Raw genomic sequence first — 24,987 nt, forward strand, 5'->3', positions numbered from 1 at the left:
CTTGTCAGTCCAGGGAGAAGAAATAGGGAAGGTGTCCCTGTTGTGTCAGAATGCTGTACCCATCCCTTGGGAAGGGGCTGCTGCCATTAGCAACATGGTTAGCCCCATTCCTCTCAAAAAGGAACAGGAAGCCAGGCATATATCTACTCCTCCTCAAATTTCTTTGGATACGAGTAGTTTACTGGGTCTGGCTCAGGGTTTAAACCAGGCTATTGATCCTTCTTGTAAACTAATTTATGGTAAAATAGGGATTCCTCTTTTCCTGAAGGGATTCAGGATTCTGAATCTGAACATGAAGATGCAGGAATGGAAACAGTTTTTTTTTTCCCTTCAGATTTCTGACTTTGAAAAGAGAGTTCAGTTTCCAATTCTCCCTGTGGATGTTTCTCTTTCTCTGTTATTATTGGTAGAATGTGCCAGAGTTTTCAGTGGGAGAACACTGAGCTTTCAAAATCCCTCTAAAAATACTGCGAGTTGTTACAGAAGGATTTCCCAGAACATAACATCCATTTCTCCTGTTCTGTTTGCTTTAGACAATGTGTGTGTGTTTCTACCTGCAATTTTTCTGATAGTAGGCCAGCTGCCTCTAAAAAGCTCCTCAGTCTTAAATTTTTAAACACTACTCCTAAACGAGACCCAGCAGCTACAGTTTTACTTGATCCCACTACTACTAAACACTTAGAGAGAAAGATAGTAGGATTGGAATTAGTTAAGTATGGACAAATTGATAGGCAAGGAGATTTTTCAGAATTTTAAATTGTCACGCTCATATGCGAGTTTGTTCTGACAAACTGTGTGTGTTTATCTGCAGTTTCTTCTTATGAGGAAAAATCTGCTTTAAATACCTCGGTTTATTCTATTGTACAGGTCACTACTAATTTTTTGCAGTGTGTGTATGACTCTAATACTTCTTCTAGGGCTAAGCCCAACAGTGCGGTTTTGAGGAGATTGTCATGGCTGCATATTCATAACCTCCTAGATGATGTTAAAAATGAGATTTTAAATTCTCCCATGGAAAGAGATTTAGCATTTGGCCCAGTGCAGCAAAGGTGATCAAAAAGTGTGACAAACGGGGCAGGTAGGCTGACCCTGGGAATTTTCAGCCCTCCTTTTCCAAACTGTCCAAGGGACTTTCTATTTCCTCATCCAATTTTGGTAAAAAAACAAAATTCAGGTAAACGGACGTTTAAGAAGAAATGGCAAGAGGGTTCCAAAAACAAGTTTTGAACCTCCAAACACCAATGACAACCCAACAAGTCTGAATATGTTCAGGAGTCCTTGTGACCCCTCCATCCGCTTTTTTTCTTTCAGAAAAAGTCTGAATCTCCATTCTTCTATTTGTTACGGTTTTAGACAAATGGGTTCTGAAAATCATTCTTCATGGTTACAGATGGCAGTGGGAGGAAATGCCTTCTTTCCAGGGGGAAGCACCAAATAGACCAGCAAAGCAGCAAGGAGTTCCAATATATTTATTTTAGTACTTAAACAGGCTAGTTTCGGCAAACAGCCTTCTTCAGTGTAAGACAGTACAGTCAAGTTCCTTTTACTCATCAATTTAAATACATAGCATGAGCCAATAAAAAATTGAGCTCATGAATATTAATGAAATTGACAACAAATTTTTAACTTAGTATTTTTGACAATCAAATATACAGTGGGTAACATATGTGAAAAAGTCAATCCTGAACAGAGAAGATGACAACCCTGAATAGATGTATACAGATAATTTAACATGTTGTTAGTACAGTATAACATATATCTGTATAGCCATATAAATATATATTTTTCCGCCACAGGCACCAAATATTAAACATGGATTCGTCATTACCACTAGTGGTAATGCATATCGAATACATGTATTGAATTGGCTTAAATAGCCCAGACTAGCTGTGTCAAAATGGGTGCTATTAGGCAGATTGGGTGATCGACATATCCTGAGTATATAGCTATCACCAACAATAGTGAAAATAAAACATAAAGAGTAAAAATAAAACAAAGAACAAAAGCACAAAAACATAACATCCAAAACTGAAAATGGAAAAATGGATTGGGGTAATCTCATGTGACATGTATAAGTATATAGAAGAAAACATATATAGTTGCTAGTCAAAAACCAGCATATACTGAGTAAATACTGTTCCTACAAACACTGAGATTTTCCACATAACAGTTACCTATATTATATACATAAACCAAGCCCATACCATAGTTAGTGCTACAAAAAGGCCCCTATGGCTCAGTGTCCTAAACTCAGATCCATACCGAACCAAAGTATATTTGTGTTCATTGCTCACATATATAAAACCAGATTGTTTCTAAAGATCAATGTGACCCAAGGCTTAGTATCAGATTGGTCAACATTGTTGTTACAAGATAACCATATTCTCCTATAAGTGATCATTTAGTCCCGGATGAAATAAACCCCCCAATGTAGTGATCCAATATTTCTCTTTTTGATCCAATAACCCATGCCAACCTTGTTTATTTGTTCTGTCTCCAGAAATACGATCAATAACAATGAAACTAAACTTGGCCTGAGGATGTTTACGCGTATGTTGATAAAGGGCACTAGTCTCCTTATGGTTTTTTATATCACTCCGATGTTCATTCATTCTGGATCTAAGAGCTCTAGAGGTTTGTCCTACATAGAATGCCCCACAATAACAGGAGGCAAGGTACACCACCCAATCGCTGCTGCAATTACCAAAGATCTTAACCCAGCATGACTCAGTTCTTAGTCTAATTGACACACATAACCTAATACCCCTACACAAGTTAGCCAACACTTCTGAAAGCCAAAAGGCTAAATATTTCCATTAGTTATCAGTATACTTGATTTGGAGGTACAGTTTTCAAACTGTCTGAGCACACACAGAGGTGAACCAAGTATAACTTGGATACTGACTGTAGTAGGACCAGACACATGTAGTAGTATCATGCACCATAAACTAGTATGCACAATCATATAACATGTACGAAATAGTCGTTAGGCAGAGTAGTTATCTCAATTATAAGCCAAGAGGGTGTGCAAACATATATTATCCAAAACCAATGGTTTGTATATAATATTTGCCGTGGCTAATATGAAACCACAACTTCAATCCTGGTACCTACTTAGTTCCAAACACTCTATATTAATATTTGTACCAACTGGTTATTTCAAGTTGCACAAAGAAAACTACAGTGATTCCAATAGTTGCCCATTACTTATAGAAACTGAAAAACATTCTGCGCTTGATGTTAATGTCCCGCTATTCAATAGTTAGAAGAGTCCCAAGTCCTGGTCCTAAAACGACCATAAATTGTTGTCGTCCTTTGGTCGTTTCAAGAGTATATACATATAAATGTAAAACAGCACTAAAGTTCCGTAGTAGTTCACACGAACCCGACAGAATTCTTAGGCCTAGTTAATATATTACAACCTCACTCACCCTAGAGCGTAACAGGTGTAGTAATAATACCTTCAAAAGACATAGGCCCAAATTGAAAAAATGTGTGAAAAACCAAATATTATTCAAATACACGTTTGATAAATCCCTGAGTTTCAAAACATACAAATATACACAACTGCCGAAGCATTTAGTTGCTTCACGACCAAGTATCAATTGAACACTCTAGACTGTTTACAGGAACCCAGATCATACTTTGTCCACCAAAGTTTTCCGCAAGTACCCGCAATATAACACCTTGTTACATGCATCAAGTTTACATCCCCGTCACACCATCAGAAGTATTCCGATATCTCAATTTATACGTATTAAACGTCTTAGTTCAAACATAGAGGAATATCAAGTGGCCAGCAGGGATCTCAGTCAGAGGTTTACCAATAGGGGTTATGATAGATTTGATATTGTGTCTGCCCAGAGTAGAGCTAATAGTCTAGAGAGGGATGATTTATTACAATACCAGATTAAGAACAAAAATCAATCTTCTCGTAGTACATGTGTCAGATTTATCACAACTTATGGCAGAAATATCAATATGATCAGAAACATTATCAATAAACATTGGAATATTCTACTGGCTAATGACAAGCTGCGAAGTATTTTGGGACCACGATGTCTTTTTTCATACAAACGTGGTAAAACCCTAGGCTCCTACTTGTCACATTTCAAACACATGGCAAGTGGGGGTACTATCTATAAACAACTGACACTTCATGGTGATGAACTTATTGGTTCATTTCCCTGTGGTCATTGTGGATCCTGCCCACATATGCCTAAATCAAAGGAGTTCTCCAGTCGTAATACCAGTAGAATATTTGATATTAAGATCTTTGGTAATTGCAGCAGCGATTGGGTGGTGTACCTTGCCTCCTGTTATTGTGGGGCATTCTATGTAGGACAAACCTCTAGAGCTCTTAGATCCAGAATGAATGAACATCGGAGGGATATAAAAAACCATAAGGAGACTAGTGCCCTTTATCAACATACGCCAGTAAACATCCTCAGGCCAAGTTTAGTTTCATTGTTATTGATCGTATTTCTGGAGACAGAACAAATAAACAAGGTTGGCATGGGTTATTGGATCAAAAAGAGAAATATTGGATCACTACATTGGGGGGTTTATTTCATCCGGGACTAAATGATCACTTATAGGAGAATATGGTTATCTTGTAACAACAATGTTGACCAATCTGATACTAAGCCTTGGGTCACATTGATCTTTAGAAACAATCTGGTTTTATATATGTGAGCAATGAACACAAATATACTTTGGTTCGGTATGGATCTGAGTTTAGGACACTGAGCCATAGGGGCCTTTTTGTAGCACTAACTATGGTATGGGCTTGGTTTATGTATATAATATAGGTAACTGTTATGTGGAAAATCTCAGTGTTTGTAGGAACAGTATTTACTCAGTATATGCTGGTTTTGACTAGCAACTATATATGTTTTCTTCTATATACTTATACATGTCACATGAGATTACCCCAATCCATTTTTCCATTTTCAGTTTTGGATGTTATGTTTTTGTGCTTTTGTTCTTTGTTTTATTTTTACTCTTTATGTTTTATTTTCACTATTGTTGGTGATAGCTATATACTCAGGATATGTCGATCACCCAATCTGCCTAATAGCACCCATTTTGACACAGCTAGTCTGGGCTATTTAAGCCAATTCAATACATGTATTCGATATGCATTACCACTAGTGGTAATGACGAATCCATGTTTAATATTTGGTGCCTGTATGGAAAAATATATATTTATATGGCTATACAGATATATGTTATACTGTACTAACAACATGTTAAATTATCTGTATACATCTATTCAGGGTTGTCATCTTCTCTGTTCAGGATTGACTTTTTCACATATGTTACCCACTGTATATTTGATTGTCAAAAATACTAAGTTAAAAATTTGTTTTCAATTTCATTAATATTCATGAGCTCAATTTTTTATTGGCTCATGCTATGTATTTAAATTGATGAGTAAAAGGAACTTGACTGTACTGTCTTACACTGAAGAAGGCTGTTTGCCGAAACTAGTCTGTTTAAGTACTAAAATATATATATTGGAACTCCTTGCTGCTTTGCTGGTCTATTTGGTGCTTTCTACTTGGTTTGGACCGTGCATTCCCTCGTGCATAGGACTTGGTCTGTTCTTCTTTCCAGGGGGTCATTACTCATCCGACTCTTTCCACCTGTTTTTTATCACATGCTGTCCAAAGGAGTAATAGAACCAATTCCTCCTTCCCATGCGGGGATTTTTTTTTCTTCAAGGATGTTCCTAGTGCCATAGAAAAAAATGCTTGTAGACCAGTTTTGGACCTTTTCTTTCCTAAACCCGTTTGCAACAGTGCCAAAATTCAAATCATATCACTTCACAACCAGTTACCTCTTCTTCTGTGACTTTAAGATTTGTACTTATCCAAGCAAACTACACTGTTAACTTGATAAAGCTCGGTATTCACCGAGGGAAACCGCTCGTTTTATGTTGTTTGTGGACACCTAATAAAGGATTTACGAAGCTTACTGGTTTATGCTTCCTAGCTGTGGATTTATCATTTTATTGGCCCTGTTCTTTTTGTGCTTTGGTCACTTCACAACCAGTTACCTCTTCTTCCTCCTCCAAGTCTGCTGGTAATACTAGACTTAAAGATACTTATCATCACATCCCTATTCATCCAGATTTAAGACGTTTCTTAAGGTTTTGTGTCTGGATCACATTATCGGTTCTCTGCCTTACCCTTTGGAGTACTCACTGACTGCATTAAGGGTGTTCACAAAAGTATCTAGCTCCAATTAGAGATCACTGCAGGGTACAGGCTATCCACATTTTTCCATATTTAGATGACTTGCTTATCTCTGCAGAGTCTATTCCGAAGTGTCAGGAATCTCTCTCTCTCCTGGGTGGGAGATTTAACACAGCTGGGATTCCAAGAAGACATTCAAATGCCGTTGACTCCTCACAGGATTTTGTTACTCGAATGTCAGACACCTCAGTTCTAAGAGCTTTTCTTTCATGGGAAAAGAAAAACATACCTTTATTCAGCTATATTTCTAAAGTCTTCAATCAGATTTCGGTCACTGCAAGGGAAAACGTCAGGATTTTGGGTCCCATGACATCTACGATTCTCAGGATATCCCTGGCAAAACTCTACATGAGAAAGAGAGTGGTATCTGAAATCTCTTTGAAAAAATAAAGGATGGTGATGCTGGGAACAAATCCCAGTACTAGGCGTGTCAGAAGAGAAATCTTTTGGTGGAGAATGAGATCCTTAAATCCAGGTCTCCCCTTCTCCCTCCCTGCAACAATGAAGTCAGTCACCACAGATGCTTTGGACTTTGCTTGGGGAGCAGTTTCAGCATGGATAACAAAGTGTAGGGGATGTGGCACACCAAGGGCAGATACAAGCAGGTAATTAAGGAAATGCTTACCCTGATCAAGGCACTCAACTCACTGAACCATCTTTGGTTCCCGGGACTTTTTCAAGTGGTTACAGACAATACCACAGTCATGTAGTACATCAATAAGCAAGGGGGAACCAGGTCATACTCCCTTTGTATATTTCCCATGTTAGCTTGGGATATAGATTCACAGCACAATCTCATTCTGTAGGCATCCTACATTCTGTCACAGCAAAGCTGTGTGGTCAACAAGCTGATCAGAACTAAGGCAGACCCTCATGAATAATGGAAACTAGATTGGGGGTCTTCTAAGACTTGATCCATCTGTGGGGAGTTCCACGGATTGACCTCTCTGGCTCCTCTCTGAGCAATCAACTGGCAACATTCTGTTCCAGGACTCCATGCAAGAAGGCCTGGAAGACAGATGCTTTTCTTTTCCTTGGACAGAAATGTTCCTATATGCTTTTCCACCTTTTCTACTTATATCTAGGGTAACTATGAAGACTCCGAAAGAATACCCTAAGATCACTGTGGTGACTTCCTTCTGGCCAAGCAGTTGTGGTTCTCCCTTCTTTTGGAACTGGACGGGAGTAATTACCACAAGCTTCCTCACAGTCTAGATTTACTCACACAACAAGGGCGTTTGATACACCCAATCATCTTCAATTAACTGCCTGGAAGGTGGAGTTTTAATTAATTTTAGATATTTGTTTACTGAGAAGGTGCAGCAGATACTAAATGTAGGCAAGAAAGCCTGCTACTAAAATTATATATATTTAGCAAATGGAAAAGGTTTTCTCGTTGGTGCCAACAATGTAACCAGCACCAATTCAGAGCTACTTGTTCTCTAGTTTTACAACATTTGCGTGAGTTACTATACTATGGCCTTTCTTATTACTCTTCTAAGGTTCATTTATCAGCCATTTTGGCATGTCTGCCCAATGTAGTCTCAGGTCAAAATGTTCTTGAAACGGGTTTTGCATAACAGGCCTCCAAGAAAACCGATGGCCTGTCCATGGGATCTTAAATTTGTGTTACAGAAGCTAACACTTTCTCTATATGAACAAGCTAAACTGACTGACTCGATGTTCTCAACATGGAAAATAGTTTTACTGACTGCTTTGACCTCTGCAAGATGGATATCCAAGTTATAAGCTCTTATGGTGAATTGATCCTCTCATTTTCCATAGGGAAAGGATTTTTTTGAGAATCAATCCTTTTATGCCGAAACTTTGTAGTCTGGCAAACTCTGATATCATCTTCCCGTTTTCCTTCTGGAGATAAAAAATAAGGGAGAAAGGATACTCCATACTTTGAATACCCACGGACACGCCAGTACTATCTTAACAGAACTCAATCTTTTAGCTCTTCGGATCAATTGTTAATTTCTTGTGAAGATAAGAAGGGACAACCTTTGTCAAATCAGACCATTTCCAAATGATTGCCCAAGGCTATTGCATTTTCCTATACTCACCATACCAAAACTATTCCAGGCAGTGTCAAGGCCCACTCTACAATGGCCTTCTCATCATTTATGGCTTTTTCGAAAGAATTGGATTCTACAAGTACTGTATATTCTAGAAGCAGCAATGGTCCTCTGTACATACTTTTACAAAGCATTATAAGCTTGATTCTTTCTCTACGTTCAGATCAAGCTTTTACAGGACTGCATTATTTTAAAATCTGCACATAGTTACTTTTTAGTCGAATTTGATCGAAAGTTTGTCTGTTTGTTTAATTTAACTGTTGAGGCTGCCCACTAAAGTGTGCTAGCCTGTGTAACTGATTTATCACTGTTTCTGCATTTTCTGTGTGTTTCTATCAAAAACAAAAAATAATCCTTGTTTTCCCGCCTCTCCTCGACTAGTTTAGACCAGTTTACAGGCATTGCTGTATTCTGGGCTGTGGTGTAGTTCCTGTGTTGTCCATTACCTTACTTGGATAGAGGGAAGTTTCTTTGCTCACCAGTGGGAGTGGGGAGCCTTGAGCAGCCTACCTGTCCCTATAGGAAGCGACCTCAGCACAAGAGCTGTAGTAATTGGTTGTTTTGGACCATTTCTAGCTCTTTTGTAGTTCCCCGTTTAAAATCCGCATCTGGGCGTTTTTTTTTCTGGCTATACTGCTCAGACAAGCTCCTCGTGGTCGTGCAGAGTGGTCCTAGCTACAGAGAACTCAGAAAAGCGACTACTTTCTGGATTTAAGTATCTTTGCTGTTTTTTTACTTGGAATAGCTTCTGTAGCTTACCCTGAGCAAGCTTAAACTGTTTTTTAGCTGTTTGCTGCATTATTTTAAAATCTGCACTTAAAGTTACTTTTTAGTCGAATTTGATCGAAAGTTTGTTTGTCTGTCTGTTTGTTTAATTTAACTGTTGAGGCTGCCCACTAAAGTGTGCTAGCCTGTGTAACTGATTTATCACTGTTTCTGCATTTTCTGTGCGTTTCTATCAAAAAAACAAAAAAATAATCCTTGTTTTCCCGCCTCTCCTCGACTAGTTTAGACCAGTTTACAGGCATTGCTGTATTCTGGGCTGTGGTGTAGTTCCTGTGTTGTCCATTACCTTACTTGGATAGAAGGAAGTTTCTTTGCTCACCAGTGGGAGTGGGGAGCCTTGAGCAGCCTACCTGTCCCTGTAGGAAGTGACCTCAGCACAAGAGCTGTAGTAATTGGTTGTTTTGGACCATTTCTAGCTCTTTTGTAGTTCCCTGTTTAAAATCCGCATTTGCACGACTTTGCGCAGTTGTGCGCATGGGTTAAACAAGGTTAAACTTCTTCTGGCTCCGCCAAGTTTGCTCTTCAAATTTTCCCTTAAGGAAGCTCTACTCTTAGCATAATCAGACTACTCGCTATATTATAAGCCTAGCACTTGTTCTCAAAACTTCTCTACTAAGTAAGCACTCTCAAGTAAGCCCTACATCCAGCTACCACCCCTGTGAATATCCACTTTCCTTAAAGGCACAGCACTCCTTTATACTGTTCTAGCATGTCGAGTGGTAGAGTACTGGCGTCCTCTCCAGTTCAGCTGGTTAATCTGGGTATCTTGAGACAATGCTACAATTGTCTCATGTACACAGACAACCCTCTCCTCCTCCCAACAAACACAAATACATGTGAGCGATGCAACTATATAGCCAAACTGGAGGCTGAACTCTCTCAACTCATGGCTGGCATGACCAGACAGGAGGAGATGGTAACCACACACACAGCAAACCCAGTCCCACATAGACCTACCACAACTGCAAACCAAACACATAAAAACACAAAGACATACTCGGAGGCTCTAATAAAAAAATTACCAAAACAACAGAGGCTCCCAAAGTAGACATCCAAAAATCCACCACCTCAAAACAAAACACATGCAACACATACTTCAATAAATCAGTGTGTCAACCAATCACAGCCCTTAAGGCCAAACACCATGCCTGATACACTAGTAATAGGTAACTCTATAGTCAGACCCACTGATGTCCCACTTACCAGGCTGAACAAGGAGAGGGTGACTGTGAGCTGCCTATCGGGAGCTAGGATCCGCCACATAACACACACACTCAGGTCACTCCAAAGCAAGTACAAATATGACTCCGTCATTGTCTATGCTGGCGTGAATGACCTGAGACATACCTTCCTGGACTACATGAAGAGAGACATAGAGAAGCTCTCTGATTATGTAGCCCAGGCTGGTATGACCCTGAGCAGCATCTTGCCCACACCAAGAATGATGCCACAATACAAAGACAAGATGATCAGCTTTAATAATTGGCTCAAGTACTGGTGTAATTCTAAGGGGATCCAATGTCTGTCTGCCTGGGATGACATGTTGGACAAGCCACGCTGCTTCGCAAGGGACGGCTTGCACCCATCACCCCTGGGCTTCCGGATATTGGCCAAGGCACTTGCCACCCCCATAGTGCCTTTTTTAGGCAAGGTTCAAAAGACAAACCCACCTCCTTAGAAAACAAAAATGAAAAAAAATTAAGGGTAATGCTGCTCAACGCCAGAAGTCTAAATCTCAAGATGTAGGCACTCGATGCACTCCTCAGTATGGAGAACATCGACATCTGTGCAGTAACTGAAACCTGGTTCAAGGCTCCTGAGAGCACCCCAGCACTACCAGGCTATACCTCGTATCATGCTTTTCGGCCCCAAAACCCGGGCCGAACCACAAAGGGAGGGGGAGTGTCCATATTCAACAAGGACACCCACACCTCCAGGTTAGTAGCAACACATGAAGCATCAGAGACGATACAGGTGCAACTAACCATAGGCAAAACTGCTATACAACTGGTAGTATGTTACAGACCACCCTCCCAATCTCAGGAACCCCACTCAGCCTTCCTGAAGACATTGGAGGATATGAATGTATCACAAAATACCATCATACTGGGAGACTTCAACTACCCAAACATAGATTGGATACATTATTCTAGCCCTAACACCCTAGCCCAAAGGTTCCTGGAATTCATAAATTCAAATGCATTGGAACAACTAGTCACCTCTCCCACTAGGGGAGATAATATACTAGACCTGATCATCACAAACATGGGGACAAAATGCTCCACACCGGAGGTATACCGCTCACTAGTGAGATCTGACCACAAACTAATCACCCTGGATATACATATCCCACCTCCACCCCCAGCACAAAAGACCACAGTGAAAAACTTCTCAAAAGCAGACTTCACTCTTCTTAAGACTGAGATGGTATCCTTTAAGCCCACTGGGCCAGTGGATACCACATCCCATAATGCCGAATCCTTCACAAATGCTTTCTATGGACATCTCCAAGAATGCATGGATCATGCAGTCCCAAATAAACCCAAGTCCCTCTCCACCAAAGGCAAGCGTCCTGTCTGGTGAACCTCAGCCATTAACAAATTGTATAACAAAAGAAGGAAGCTACTGCACGACAGAGCAAAATCCCATAAAGGGAAGACATCTCTGATCAACATTAGCAGAAAACTACGTTTTCTCATAAAAACATCCAAGGCCAACTTTGAGAGAAAAATCGCTAAGGACACTAAAGATAACCACAAAGCCTTCTTCAGCTATGTTAGAAACCTGGGCAGAAACCCTCAGATATGCTCAGAGTTAGTTCACAACAACAAAAAATACACTGAACCCACAGATATTGCCAACATTCTGGCTGACAGATTCAGTGCAAATTTCTCCCCTCCCTCACCCCCAAAAGAAGAAATACTTATCCCAGCTGAATGTAATCTCCCTGTCATCTCAGATGTCCAAGTGAGAACCGCCCTGAACAAAGCTAAAAACACAGCATCAATGGGACCTGACGGTATCCCGGGTTGCGTGCTACGTGAACTCCAAGAGGAGCTAAACCCGCACATAAAAATGCTATTTAACCTTAGCCTTACTACAGGATATGTACCTGAACACTGGCGTACAGCAACAGTGGTCCCACTCCACAAGGGGGGTACCTCTACAGACCCTGGGAACTACCGCCCCATAAGCTTAACCAGCTTGGTCTGCAAAGCTATGGAAAGAATCATTATGGAACTCATAAACAGAGACATAGGGGGCCTACAGACACTTGACCCCACCCAGTTCGGCTTTGTAAAGGGCAGATCCTGCCTTTTGAACCTGGTTGACTTTTTCGAAACAGTCACTAGAGCCATTGATGAGGGCAAAGCAGTCCATACAGCCTACCTGGACTTGGCTAAGGCCTTCGACACAATACCCCAACTCAGGCATCATAGATAAGCTCACCAGCTTAAACGTAAACCCTTATGTCACTAGATGGGTTGCAAATTGGCTAAAGGACAGAACCCATAAAGTTAAAATCGCTGGAGCAATGTCAGTCTCAAAGCCAGTCACAAGTGGTGTCCCACAGGGATCTGTCCTGGGACCCCTCTTTTTCGGCATTTATTTCTCAGATGTTAAAGCAAACATGGGAGGATTGTGGCTGACAAAGTTCGCAGATGACTGCAAACTAGGTGCCATAGTCGATACACCAGCGGACACATACATCCTACAAAAAGGCCTCTCAGAAACGGACAACTGGTGCCGGAGTCACGGCCTTAAACTAAATGCCAAAAAATGTATAGTTATCCCCTTTGGGAAAAACAAAGTACCCACAAATTATCACATAGACAGCAACTCACTGAGTACGGAAAAAGTAATCAGAGACCTAGGGACCCAAGTCGACAGCGACCTCTCATTTGACACCCACGTTGCCAAAGTGGTTAGAAAAACATTCTACCTTGCACACCTCATCATGAAGGGATTCACATCTAGATCCAAGGATGTCATTGTACCCCTATACTCCTCCCTCATCAGACCCATGATGGAGTACAATGCCCCATTTGGTATGTACCTCACCCGGCATTTGCAACAGCTGGAGAGACCACAAAAGTACCTCACCAAGAGGATCAAGGGTCTCCAACATATGCCTTATTCTGCTAGACTAAAGAAACTCCAGCTCTATTCAGTAGCATACCGCCTGCTCAGTGGTGATCTCTGCCTGACGTACAAGGCCATGTCCAATCAGGATCTGATGGACATGCTCCACCTCAAAAAATCCAAATCCATCAGGACCACGAGAGCTAAAGACTTAAACCTCAGCACAAGTATGAACAGGACATGCTGGAGGGCTAGATTCATAACCCAGAGGCTTCCCATGCTTTGGAACAAGATCCCAGTTCATGTCAGGCAGAGCCCCTCACTGACTCTCTTCAAGAGAAATCTTGATGAGTGGATGGGAGATCGTAAGTTTACCCCAGGGGTCACATCTGTGTCACTGCTAGACAGGGGCACAGTAAACTAATTCTATTATATAAGGGGGTCTTCACTGTGTCACTACTAGACAGACGCACAGTATTCTAAATCTATTCTGTGCATTTTTGTGCATTTTTGTACCATTTCATGGGGTGGCGAAAGCCACATCACTATGGCTAGGCTTACAAATGCCACAGGGCAGATAGCCTAGTACTAAACTATGAAACTATGATGAACACAGTACAGTTGGTAAAAGTTAAACGTACCATAACAGTAGACGTTCAAATGATCACTGCTGCAGTAGGAGCTCCTTCCCACCACCACCCTTGTTTTTTGGTGTTTTTTATGCAAAGGTATGGGCATTTATTTTTTGTTGTTCATAGAAGTATCCTTTTAGAGCTCAGCCTCCCTCTCTCTGCTGTCAGGAAAGCTCTGAGCTGCAGCAGTGATCAATATGATAACCATAGCATGTTACTCTGAACTCTCACTTGTGCATCTCAGAGCATTACAGAAAACAAGTACAAGTACAATGCAAACCAAACGGCAAATACTTTCCCCCCTGCACCTTACTGAATGCTCACATTCTCAACAGAAACAAGCCAATGTTGTTGGTACCTTATTTCTTCATTTATCAAAAGCTGTGGTTAAACTACCTTTGATATCTGCTGGTATAGCAAAATATTCAAAGAACAGTACTACATCTCATATGCACTGCATAATCCTTCTCACTTCAGAGCTTCTCTTCAGTGAACAGATTACGTCTACAGTGCTTTTCACCTTGACAGGCCAATTCAGTTCTTTAATAAGGTTTTCTTCTATTTTTAACAGGATGCCTCCAAATTCACTCAGAATATTTAACGATCATGCTTAAACTAGTGATGATGCAATATAGTCAAGGCAGGAGTATTAGAATGCCAAAACTACTTCATTTACCCTCTAAGAACCGCAGAGAGGTGAAAATCTGTTCAAGTATTTTTCGATTATTAACACCACAACCCCAAAACCTTAATAAACGAAGTCAATTCTGGAACGGTATACACCAATTACTAAAGCCTTGTAAAGTCACACAAGCCAATTTGAATCTACAATCTTATATCTCGGAAACCTGCTTATCTTTTAGGACAAACTTTGACTCCAATATACCTAAAAACATATCCAAAGTCACACGCTACGCCAAACACTACACACAATTTCACCTTTTACATCATCCTGCCAACTGTCTTGTATACTCATTAAAAACTACTGATGAAGCTTTAAACTGATAAGGGGGGTTGGACAACCCACCTCCCTTAGGTTCTAAAGCCAAAAACGCTTGCCATCTGCAGGCAAATTGGTGCTTTTTTCTGCAGCTGCTGTCCCCTAAATAAAGATAGCTGATTAAGTGATATTGGTGATTTCAGCCCAACTGCTTTACTATGTCTTATATTTAAGCTGTTGCAGAACTGTAATCCTCTCTATCTGCTGTGGCACCTTAATGATAACACTTTACCATTCTAAAAAGTCAGAGCAAGGTTTTAGGGCAAACCAAATGGCAAATACTTTCCCCCTGCACCTTACTGAATGCTCACATTCTCAACAGAAACAAGCCAATGTTGCTGGTACCTTACTTCTTAATTTATCAAAAGCTGTGGTTAATACTGTCAAGCAATCATAAAACCTGCCTTCTGTCCCAAGTTTTCTAATCTCGAGCCACGAGATAGCACACAAGCTGAGAGATGGAACACTCTAGCCACCCTTTTTGTTTGCTCATCCCGTTTTCACTTTGTCACAATTACGAAGGAATACTTTGACAAAAAACAAATTAGTTCAATATGCCAGTCACTATGCCTTGATTTGTTCTGCTAACTATAAGAGTGAATGCTGCTATTTCCTTAAGTTTGTTGACACAAGCAAAGAGCTATGGTCAGGTCTTTATTTAGTCATAAGACAAAATGCACACATTTTGGTTCAATTTACTTTCTCTTCTATTACTAATGCAACTTAACATAGCATCATCTGATTGGATTAACAATGTTTTCATACACTCTACTAACCTCTTCTCTATCATGAAAGTTAAGGCCTATGACTTCCACATCACATCTACATCATCTAAAACTCACCAAAGGCTAGGAATACTTTTATCATGGCAAGTGTTTTCTAATACAAACTAAATGAATATCTACATAGATGACTGTTTTAATACATACACTCTTATTCATGCTTGGGTTTTCCAACACCTGCTTTATCCTATTTGCGGTCATGGAAGCCAGAACCTAAAGCAATGGGCAGAAGAGAACAAATCTGGATGGGACTCCTGTCTGCTGCTAGATGTCTGAACACACATACTGTACATGCACACATGCTCTCACACACAGACACACACACTAACATATTGTGTACACACAGAGACATGTACACTTGCTTTAATGAACCACTAATTCACCTACTGGATACTTGGGATAAAGAGGGAAAGTGGAGGCCACTAAACACCCATAGAGTGAAGACCCACCTGGGAACACGGCCAAAGATTCAGGCAATTAAGACAGCAGCACCACCTCTAACACTGTCCCACTGTGACACCATGTATGCCACATTTTGCAAAACTACATGTTACTGCTTCTTACAAACTGCAGCATGTCTGCATTAAAAATAAACCATTATGCTGCTGGTCTGACCTCTACGGCCCATCAATGTGAATTATTGCATTCAATCCCAGGGCTACAATTCCATCACTATCTTAGAAAGGCAAACCTAAACAGGGAACAAACTCCTGTGTTTTCCAAACTGCCTGTTCTAAGCAAACTTCTAGATGGAAGCAATTTCTGCACATCTTTAAGACTCACACACTCCAACCTCATTAAAATGCCAGCTGCTAGAAACAGGTATGGTGAATCTGCATTTTCTGCGATTCTAGCAAATGTATGGAACAATTTCCCACAAACTGAAGACAAACTCCTATTCAAACGTATTAAAACTAGACATTAAGTTTCCTTTTCTTTAAAATGGAAATGCTAGTGTTATACCACCATTCAGCTCCCCCCCATTCTTCCTTTACTTCCTCACCTTACTACAACCTCTCCTCTTCCTTCCTTAATTTTCTTGTTCTTATTTTCTTCCACTTTCTTGGCCAGGTTCCTTCTATCTCCTGTCGACTCTTCTTTCTCCTTGACTGCTCTTCTCCTCCTGTTAAAATTACTTGCCTACTGAAAATTAGCTTCTCTGTTGCTTACTGTTTTTCTGAATTTCCAAGTCATTTACTACATTCGTCACAAAACATTATTTTCTTTGTACATAGTAAAAAATGTGTTTAGTTCTTTTACCTTACCGACAATGCCACTTTTTAAAGAACTGTTTTTGCCTTCATACTTTTTGCAGAGTTTCAGTATACATTTTTTTCTGTATACTGGAAATGTATTTTCAGATTTGAAAATGATTTCATGTTTCATGAGTTATACTCATCTGGAATTCCCCCCTCCCCACAAGAATTATAAGGAAAACTAATATAATGGAGACTCAAAGGAGACCTATCACTGCCAAATTTAGAAGGGCACATAGTTACTAATACAATAATCCATTATCAACAACAGATAGGTTAAACTTATTCAGATATTGGTCAGGCCCAAAATCAGTGACCAACATTTGGCTAATAAAAAAAAAAGTCATTCATCATCACAGGTATTTTACAGCTCTCTCTCCCTGGCCCCATGTCTTAAGATGTTTTTACAGAAACAAAGTTCCCTTGGAAATGATTAAACACTGCACACCATTTCTAGTCTTAAAATATTCAGTTCCCCATTTATACGATTCCCTAATAATATTTTTTCACCGAAATAATGCAATTAAACATAATTAGGTTTTCTTTAAAAGAAACCGGTTACTGCTGTGTCAGGTTACTTAACTTCTATAAATTACATAAGGAACTTAAAAAAAAAATCATTACTGCCATATAGGCAGTGGGCAATATTATAAAAGCATGTGAAATATTATAAAGGTGCCATTTGCTACATCAATACCAGACTTGCTAAAGCCTAGTCAGATGGATCCAAAAGAGTTAATCAGCAACCCATTCAAATATTTACTTCAAGGTTTGGTCAGACTCAAGAGTTACTTGAAAAAGGAGTACACGGTGCACAGAGGTGCATGTGTAAAAGACTGCCAAACAAAAACAGTGTAGGGCTTGACCAAGTGGGTTTAGTCAGGCTTCAGTGTAAGGAGTCATACCTCAATAAGAAAAAAAAAAACATTCAAAAGTACACAATTTCCCTGAAGTTTTACAAATGTATTAGGGGAAAATAAATGAGCTGTTTTTTTTTTTCGGTGTTCTTCTCCTATGCCTAAATAAAATGAATGAATGTATGAACCTTTGGAGTTTTCTGCGTTCTTCAGTCCACAATCATCAATACGATCAAAAACATTTTTAAGAATTCATTACTCCCTCAGTAATTTTCTTTAAATGGACTTCTAATGCAGCTTCTCAGTGTTAAGTGCGGATTTGTTACAGTGTAGCTGGAAATTCCCACTAGTGAATTTGTGGGGGATTTAAACAATTAAAATAAATGATCTACGAGCTGGTGTGGATCCAGTGGTACAAACTTACAACAGTTCTGTATGGAAGAAAACAGTACTAGTCAAAGTGGGTTCACAGAAATAGATAGTTTTAGCACAACAAACTCATAATTTTCCAGTTTTTCTAATTCAAGATTGCTTTTGCCACATAAGTTCACACAGAGATAGCTATGGGAAATCTAATCCTTCCCCCAGTTTCTCTAATGTGAGACTGGCTGAAAAGGTTAAAGATGACTCATTCAACATATAATTGTTTAAGTAACACATTTATATGCTGAATAATTTAAATATTTGAGTACTTACGGAGCAAGAAGAATGAATAGAGGACACTTTTCATCTTCTCATTTTCTCACATGGGATAACATTTTTATTGCTTACTATTTTCTTATTTCCTGTTTTTTGACTTTTTCAATGTGTACTAATTCAAGTACTTACGGCCAACAAATCTCATTGGCTTGAAAGGATACTTTCAGCTGCAACTCTCATTTGGTTAACTAACTATGACAAAACTACTTTTGTTTGCTCACAAATCCAAAGCAACAAATGCAATGATTTGCCTTGCATATTAATTTATACAGTAAATTTTTCACTCTAGTGAGGCCCATTTAGGGGGTGAAACTAGAGTTATATTTTAGTGGAAGAAGGAAACTGAGTTTTAACAGTTATGCTACTGACGCCTTTCTTTTCTGTTAAGACGTCGAGCAGTGACTTCTCATAGTTCACCTTTCCATGTAAACTTCAAGAGATGCAGCAACTTGTGGTTAAACATTTCAACGTTTTAACAAAAGAAAGGATGCTTTTTTTTATGCTTGCCAAAAAAAGGAAAGTGTCACTCTGCACTCAATACATTAATGAACCACCGTATAAAAATAGTTACCTATACAGATTTAATTTTTAAAAATTATTCACACAATAGTACAGTGATCAAATTTAACTGCTACAAATCTCAAAGCCAAGTACACAAAACGGAAGTGAAATCCAGTCATTCTGGCTATAGTGCTACACTATAGTGTTATATGTGTGAACAAAAAATAAATGACTAGGCTAAAGAGATTCTCACAGACAGACCTGCAATCTTCAAAGTGACTAAAAGCTGATTTTGAATGTGTATTTGTTTTTCACTGGAAGAATTCATACAAAATACTTGGGAGATAGATTCTAAATCAGAAGTCCTAACTACTTTAGAATTCTGTCAAAATGGTGTTCGAATAGTAAGCCAGTTATCTGATAATTAATATAGTGAAGAACAATTCAAGATCAAGAGGACCATGAATTCCAGTGCTAGAACCAGGCTACGTGCTCACACAGCAGTGAAAAGCAGGATCATATAAAGTCCCATTGCAAGAATATAAAAGCATACAAATTGACACTGCAGATTCTTTAAGATTCACACATTGATGTAACAAACAGGACCATTGACCTCTGTTGCCAAAAGATTTAATACCTTAGGTCCACCTAATCTAAAGCAAGAAAATGCAAAATAAATCTACAAAAGCACCTCTTCATCTCTGTCCAGTACCGCACTGCCTAGCTCCACATATACTGCCTCAAAGGTTGCAACAACCTAGAAGAAAGACAGCTCCACGTATTTCCTTTTTCCTCTGTGCTGCTGCATTCTTGAAGACAGTATATTTATTTGAGATCTACATGTTTAATGCACACTGACTAGCTACCAGGTGGCAATAGGACTGTCCTTGACAGATTGTGGGTGGTATATAAAATATTTCTGCTAAAGCAGACCCTCCAGGAGGAGAACAGGTTTATACATCTTGTGGTTTGAGACTCCTGCATCTAAACACATCCTCCATAGGTGCTGGTACTGCAGGAGATCAGATCACACCTCTCCTTTAGGAGGGGTGCAGCAACATCAGCTGCTCAAGCCAACCCTCCAAGGCTGACCTTCTAGTGCCCAGGTTGCTAATTAATCTCGGACCACTTGCGTCAGGGCTTTATCCCTCTATGCCATGGAACAGAATTTGTTTTTAAAGTGTTCTTAATACACTCTTATCTTTATCCTCTGCTCACTCACATATAGAATACATTTCAACTAAGCATTTATTGAAATTTGTCAACTTTGAAACGGATGCAAATCCTCCACCATGCAAGAATCAAGACTGGAGTATTGCCTCCAAGAGGAAGGCTGCCTCTATCCACTGCTCAGCCCTCCCTAGTACTCTGTCTCGGAGGTAAAAGCGTTTGCATGGGCCATAAGGAAAACATTCCTTATGCAGTATGTACCATTCTGATTACTCAAGTACAGTAGCCCTGCAAAAATGTCTGAAACAAGGGTATGAGAAACACCTTTTCTTTTAACAGCCTTAAACTACAGAGTGGCTTCAATGAATCACAGCAAAGCTATGAGAGAAACTTTCAAAGAAATAATTAATTTACAAAATACACTTCCACTCATCTACACCTATGTTCCCCACTCCTTGAACATCCATCCACACCAACGCCCCTCATCATTTTTGAACACAGGGGCAAGGTGAATCTCCAACAGTGATAATCATCTACAGCCAAACCCCACCAGGTGTCTAGCCCAGCTATGGGTTGTTCTTTCATACCACACATTCCATCGTACACTCAGACCTATGGCCAATTTACAGTGTCCAATCCACTACTTAATAAACCACTTAACCATTACAATTTGTTCTGCTTCCTGAAACTTATGTTTATATGACATCTTAATAGTTTGTCTAGTGAATATGTTCAGAACTGTCCCTGCAAACAGGGCATTCTGTACCCACAGGCAATTCTCCATTACCAAAGCTAGATAAAAACAGTTTCCTCCCCAAGCTCAAACTGCAGAGACACACTCCTAAAGGCAGAAATTGTGCATTAAAAATGGAGATTTCATATTAAAGACATATACATATATACAACTACCTTCTAAGAGCAAACTGATTTAGTAACAGAATATATTTGAAGCACTACTAGGGGCATTCTACTGATCTACCAGTGCAAAAGTTTGTATTTTTGTGAATGGAGAGATTTAGAGGCAGAACGACTGTCTTGCTCTCATGTACTTGGATCCTCCATTGCTCTGCTTTTGTTAGCCAGAGCACTACCACTTTATCTTGTTTTTTGTTCACTTTTAATGGGTCACTACATGATGCAGTGCTGTGTAAGTATTATCTGGTGTGTACCACAAACACTGCAGCATCTTCGAGAAACAACAGCATATAGTTCTGTTTTGTGATGGCACTTTATCAGAGCTACAGCAACCACAGAGTGAGACTAAAGTAAGGGAGATACAAGGAGATGGAAAGAGAGGTTTCCCTACCTTCCCAAGAACACTTTCTTTCAGGAGGTGGTGTATTGGCTGCATATAAATTTTGTTTTCAGGTAACATGTGGAAAGATTATTTGTGCACTAAAAGCAAATTTGTGCAGCAAAGGTCAAGGAGTTTATTTCAGAGCACTAAGATTCAAGGTATCATAGCAGAAATGAAAGGTTGTCACAATTAAAGGGAATGTAACGAATTCCAGCTGAAAGATTAAAAGAAAAAAAGAAAAAAACACCTAGTAGGGACTGACAATAGTTCATAATCTTGCAGATACCACTGGTGTGGGCAGACTGAGATGAACAGTCAGAAAGAATACCTATAACATCCATAATCAAAGTTATAAAAGTAAGCATTTCAAAAGTTTGACATTTTAGAAGTTCTGTGAAACCAAACAATGTTGAAACTGAAACTCGTACCTTATTTACGAACTGTAATTGTAAACTTAGGTTTGACAATTACAATATATGGTTTCAAGAAGAAACACTTTGTAAGCACTCCCTGGGGCCATAAGATGCATAAGAATGGAGGACACTGCTCAGAGTTCCCTATTTAAGAGGGAAATATTACATGACAAATGAGAAGAAATACATATGACTGCAAGCTTATCGCATCTTTTGGTGTCATTAATAAACACAGCACACTGCTCGGAGTTCCCTTTCCAAGAGGACAATATTAAATGATAAACAAAAACAAATAAGAAATACATATGACTGCAAGCGTTTCGCATCTTTTGGTGTCATTAATAAACACAGCACACTGCTCGGAGTTCCCTTTCCAAGAGGACAATATTAAATGCTAAATAAAAACAAATAAGAAATACATATGACTGCAAGCATATTGCATCTTTTGGCGTCATTAATAAACACAGCAGACACACAAAAAATAAAGCATTGCACCTTAGAGCGCTGAACAACTGCAGTTACACTTACTGGGTATAAGCTAGGCAAGAAGCTACAGGAATGCAGTTTTAATATGTATTGTGAAACTGGACTGACACTCCCTTCACATCTATTTTATTTTCTCTCTCCACAGAGCTGGTAAAGTTACCACACCTGTACACATACAGCCAAATGTTCTTTCACATGTATTTCACAATCAGATGACTTGGTATATGCATATTTTATTTATTTTGTTTAGATTTTGGATATCAGGGTAGAGTACGGATAATAGTGACCAGCCACAGACTCAGCTACAGACAGATCATTAACAAGCAAAAAATGTAAGAAAAGGTAAAGAATCAATATAAAAAAACTATACACATTTACATAGCACACAGTAATACCAAGTACTGTGGACACATGATGCAGCAAAGGAGTAACATGAAAGCGATTGCACCTCAGTACAATATGTAAATATTGCAGGACAGTAGCAGTAAAAAGTTTCGTAAAAATAATTACAAAGTGCGGTAACAAAATCACATGCATACAAATTGATAAACCATGTACACATTTACAAATATAGAATCATTAAAGGTAAATGTCGTATGTCCTACTTCTCATTTATTCACAAGAGGAATTAACTGTATAAGAAAGTTTTGTTATGTGTGTGACTCGCCCTGCATTCTGACATTCGCATTTAAACTGCTTCATTAGATAAAAGTTTTAGTGGAGGTCTGAACTTGTGGTTTGTGTTTTTAGGGAGATACTAAGGGATAGTCAATCACAGTTTTGGAGGAAGTACAGAGAAGCTGTGGTTCAAACTATGTAATGTGGCAGCAGGGGCTTGGAATATGCCACCTATAGCATGGCATTTAAGGGTGTAAATTGGGATGGCTGCAATAAGTTTCACTGCAAGAGGGGATGGCTATCTTGTTGAAATATCCTTTACAACCCCACCTACCAGCTTACTCAAAATCTCCCAACTATGACTAGCAGTATAAGCATGAAGTTGATATATCAACATACTTAAAAAGAGTGTCATTTTTTTCAGTACGCTGCAGACTAGGTCAAGAAACATCTAGGCTGCAGATCAGTATGAGACCTTCTTGCAAAGGATGGTCACTCCAAAAAGGGATGGTGAAATAAGAAAATGGCCACAATGACGGAATCAAACCTGGGTCCACCTAGCTTTGGCAAACTATAACCATCAATTTAGTATTCTGACTTTTTACCACAACAATGCTCCAGTTCCAACTACAACTCCTCTAAAACATATGATGAAACTAGAACAAAGTGCAAGTTGAGAATACTCATTTGCAAACCCAAAGGTAGGTTTTAACAAAACATTAGCAGACTTCAGGAACCATAAACACATTCTCTCATTCTTTATATCGGAATTAATGCACATCTCTTCTTTAAAATGAACCACAGGCTTCCTAAGCATTAGAAAGATTAAACTACACAGAGCAAGTCATTTAAACAAATGTAATGTGAAAACACAGCAGTGCCTCTACTATGCATCCAAAGCAAGATATGATGGAAGTGCCCGGTGTGTCACACAACTGCTGTAGCCTTTTTTCCTTCCTTTCCAGGTACTCTCTGACAGGTGAGCAGTACATTACTCTCAAAAGGACAGCACTCTTACCGCGCAAACACAGCATTCGTACCTCGGTAATAAAGAGTCTTACCGAATTTTCCAATATCTGGGCATCCTGTGCGCGGCACCCAAGTACGTGAGGGCAACCCCTAAATGCGAACTCTTCCAACTCCAGCAGCAATTTTTCCTTCTCATCAGTCTTGGCGTGCACAATTTGTTTAAGCCGGAACTGCACCTGGGCAAAGTGAGAGGTGAGTGCTAGCAGAGACGAGTTCAGGAGCTCTTGCTCTTCCTGCAGTTGCTGAAGTGTCATCGCCATCTCGGACGGACAGGCAGTAGTGACTTGATCATTGATTTTTGCCACCTTCTCCCTCTCCTCTTCGGGGTTCGCCACAGCCCCTACTGGGGCCCAGCGTACCCCAGCAAATCCCTCGCTGTCTGACATGGAAAGCTCCTCGGTCGACATATTACGACTCTTATTTCAGCAAGTACACCTTCATCAACAAAGCAGAAACCAGACGTTCCTCAGCTCCGCCATTTTCAGGAAGAAAGGAATTCGTGACGTCCACAATTATAATCTTCCTACAGTTTCCAAGGCAACTGTAATGTTTAAACAGTCAGAGGGGTGTTGGCTATCACTTTCTACTTGGGTAGCAGAGCCATTACAGTGCACAGTGTACATTTTTTGGGGGGGTCAAACTGCTGCTGTTGCTGTTAGTTTGATTTGATTAATTTATTAGGAATACATATAATCTTGCTTGGCGCAGCTATTCCAAAAGCACGGCATCACACTGCAATACTTCGAGTAGGTTTTTAAGTGCAGTTCATAAATAAATACCTCTCCAGTGTTATACCTCATTAGGAAGAACGTTCCTCATTTTGAGTATTCAAAATGTCCATGTTCCCCACAGTTACACATTAAAAGGGTCTGCCATACATTTGGTGTTGACTTTTTTAAAAAGAGCAGCATTGTAAATAATACTGAATGACATTAATTCATCAAAATTACTTAAAAGTAACACAGTTTAATAATCCTCCTAACTTCCTAGTGAAAGTTGACAGCAAGCTGCTAGTAAGTGTTCCACGTTTTGTCCAT

At 39.6% G+C, this 24,987-nt stretch overlaps 1 protein-coding gene across 2 annotated transcripts in view; it reads right to left on the reverse strand.

Moving 5' to 3' along the window:
* The window catches only part of RUNDC1 (RUN domain containing 1), a 492,478-nt gene extending 468,007 nt beyond the window's left edge, over window positions 1-24,471 (reverse strand). Inside the window, exon 1 of one of the 2 annotated variants that reach the window (XM_044054664.1) lies at window positions 23,983-24,471. In XM_044054664.1, coding sequence (XP_043910599.1) covers window positions 23,983-24,357 — 375 coding nt within the window. In that variant the 5' untranslated portion in view covers window positions 24,358-24,471. The remainder of the gene's footprint in view (window positions 1-23,982) is intronic. The other variant, XM_044054665.1, reaches the window with a different exon arrangement.
* Between the last annotated feature and the right edge of the window lie 516 nt (window positions 24,472-24,987).

Source organism: Protopterus annectens, chromosome 13.part0, assembly GCF_019279795.1.
Source record: "Protopterus annectens isolate FY-2018-M chromosome 13.part0, PAN1.0, whole genome shotgun sequence".
NCBI classification, from domain to species: Eukaryota; Metazoa; Chordata; order Ceratodontiformes; family Protopteridae; genus Protopterus; species Protopterus annectens.